Genomic DNA, 2431 nt, shown 5'->3' on the forward strand with positions numbered 1-2431 from the left:
CATCTGGGGCAAGAGGCCACTCATACTGGGGAGAAGCCACACACGATACCCCAGTGCAGGGCAACGTTACGACGCGGAAGCAGTCATGGCACTTGTTGTGGATCCAAGAACGCCTTTGGTCCCAAACACAGAGATACTCGGGACCAGGGTGTCCACCTTGGAGTACAGTCCTTTGTGTGCAGTGAATGTGGGAAAACTTTCAGGTACAAATCCTTATTTGCCATACACCAGAGATATCATACTGGAGCACGACATCATGAGTTTGGTCCATGTGGGAAATCCCTTGGGCAACGACCAACCCTGAATGAACATGGGAAGACTCAGGGTGGATCCAGGCAGTACACGTGCAGCAAATGTGGGAAATCCTTAGGTGGCAAATGTGTCCCCCTTAATGTCCAGAATATGCCCAGTGGAGGGAATAATTATGTTTGTAGCGGGTGTACAAAATCTGTCAGCAGTAGCTCAGTGTCGATAACTCATAGGGTTCAGTCTGGAGATAGGTTTTATAAGTGTCGCGTTTGTGCAAAATCTTTTCCGTCTGTGTCTGCCCTCTGTTATCATCAGAGAACTCACGCAGTGAAAAGACATTATGAATGCAGTGATTGTGGGAAATCTGTTACCAGTAGGTCTGCCCTCCTTTCTCACCAGAGGGTTCACACTGAAAGAAAGCCTTATAAATCCAATGAATGTGGGAAATCTTTTGCTGGTAGTTCTGCCCTACATTATCACCAGAAAAATCACAGTGGAGTTAGGCCTTATGAGTGCAGTGAATGTGGGAAATTTTTTGCTGGTAGTCTTGTCTTACGTTATCATCAGAGAGTTCACACTGGGGAAAGGCCTTATGAGTGCAGTGAATGTGGCAAATCATTTATGCGAAAAACTAGCCTCAATGTACACATAAAGGTTCATTCAGGTGCAAGGCCTTATGAGTGTAATGAATGTGGGAAGTCTTTTACTGCTAGGTATTCCCTCCATTTTCACCAGCGTGTTCACACCGGGAAAAAGCCTTATCAGTGCCTTGAATGTGGGAGATCTTGTACTAGTAGTTCAGCCCTCCGTAGTCACCAGAGAGTTCACACAGGAGAAAGGCCTTATGAGTGTCGTGAATGTGGGAAGTCTTTTACTGGTAATTCGGCCTTTCGTTATCACCAGAGACTTCACAGCGGAGAACGGCCTTATGAGTGCTGTGAATGTGGGAAATCTTACACTACTAATGCTGCCCTCCGTTATCACCAGAGTGTTCACACTGGAGAAAAGCCTTATGAGTGCCATGAATGTGGGAAATCTTTCACCAGTAGTTCCTCCCTTCGTTATCACCAGAGATTTCATACTGGAAAAAAGCCTTATAATTGCAGTGAATGTGGGAAATCTTTTGTCACTAGTAAACAGCACCGTACTCACCAGATAGTTCATAGTAGAGAGAGACCTTATGAATGCCCTGAATGTAGCAAATCCTTTCCCCGGAAAGATACCCTCAATGTACACAAAAAGCTTCACTCAGGTGAACGGCCTTATGAGTGTACTGAATGTGGGAAATCATTTACTGCTAGTTCTGCCCTCCGTTACCACCAGAGGCTTCACACTGGGGAAAGGCCTTATGAGTGTAATGAATGTGGGAAATTATTTACTGTTAGTTCTGCCCTCCGTTCGCACCAGAGACTTCATACGGGGGAAAGACCCTATCAGTGCAATGAATGTGGGAAATCCTGTACTACTAGTTCTGCCCTCCGTCGACACAAGAGAGTTCACACTGGAGAACGGCCTTACAAGTGCCATGAATGTGGGAAATCATTTACTGCCAGTTCTACCCTCCGTTATCACAAGAGAGTTCATACTGGAGAACGGCCGTATGAGTGTAATGAATGTGGGAAATCATTTACTGTTAGTTATGCTCTCCGTTCGCACCAGAGTGTTCACACTGGAGAAAAGCCTTACCAGTGCAATGAATGTGGGAAATCTTTTATTAGTCTCAGTGGTTTTAGATATCATTACAGACTTCACAATGCAGAAAGGATTTAAAACAGCACAGAAGGTGAAACTTCTTGCTTAGTGGCATTTAGGCTGGAGGACAACCTCTGAGGTGGCGACCTACCTGAATTGAACGTGGTTCCCCGAATTTCCCCAGTGGAGTGACTTCCCGTACAATCCGGTCATTTTCAGAAAAATTCGGAACCTGCGTAGGGCTTTCTGATGTGTGTACAGTCACCACAAGATGGAAGTTACTGGCAGTGTATGTGGCAGTGTTTGGCATCTGGTAGTTCATGGTCTATGTACGTCACCACCCCAACATGGTAAATAACGCCGAGCTGTCCGCATTATCGACTGCTCATTCAAATTCTGGATACCTGGAACCCCTCGTTCCGTTCCCAGTTAGGGCATGGGTTTGACCCGTGTTGATCCACAGTGGGCGATGTGAGTTCTGGGTGGTGAC

At 46.1% G+C, this 2431-nt stretch overlaps 1 protein-coding gene across 1 annotated transcript; it reads left to right on the forward strand.

The window, feature by feature from the left end:
• The first annotated feature begins 40 nt into the window (after window positions 1–40).
• On the forward strand, window positions 41–2102 carry LOC116863876 (zinc finger protein 658B-like). The gene has a single exon (XM_032851185.1). It carries the CDS (start codon window positions 403–405, stop codon window positions 2017–2019), a length of 1617 nt encoding a protein of 538 aa, XP_032707076.1. The 5' UTR covers window positions 41–402; the 3' UTR covers window positions 2020–2102.
• Window positions 2103–2431: the final 329 nt, after the last annotated feature.

Source organism: Lontra canadensis, unplaced genomic scaffold, assembly GCF_010015895.1.
Source record: "Lontra canadensis isolate GAN:19392208 unplaced genomic scaffold, GSC_riverotter_1.0 scaffold4365, whole genome shotgun sequence".
Taxonomy (NCBI): Eukaryota; Metazoa; Chordata; class Mammalia; order Carnivora; family Mustelidae; genus Lontra; species Lontra canadensis.

Coding starts and splice junctions, on each gene's coding strand:
- LOC116863876 (XM_032851185.1), top strand. CDS start 403: ATGCCCAGTGGAGGGAATAATTATGTTTGTAGCGGGTGTACAAAATCT.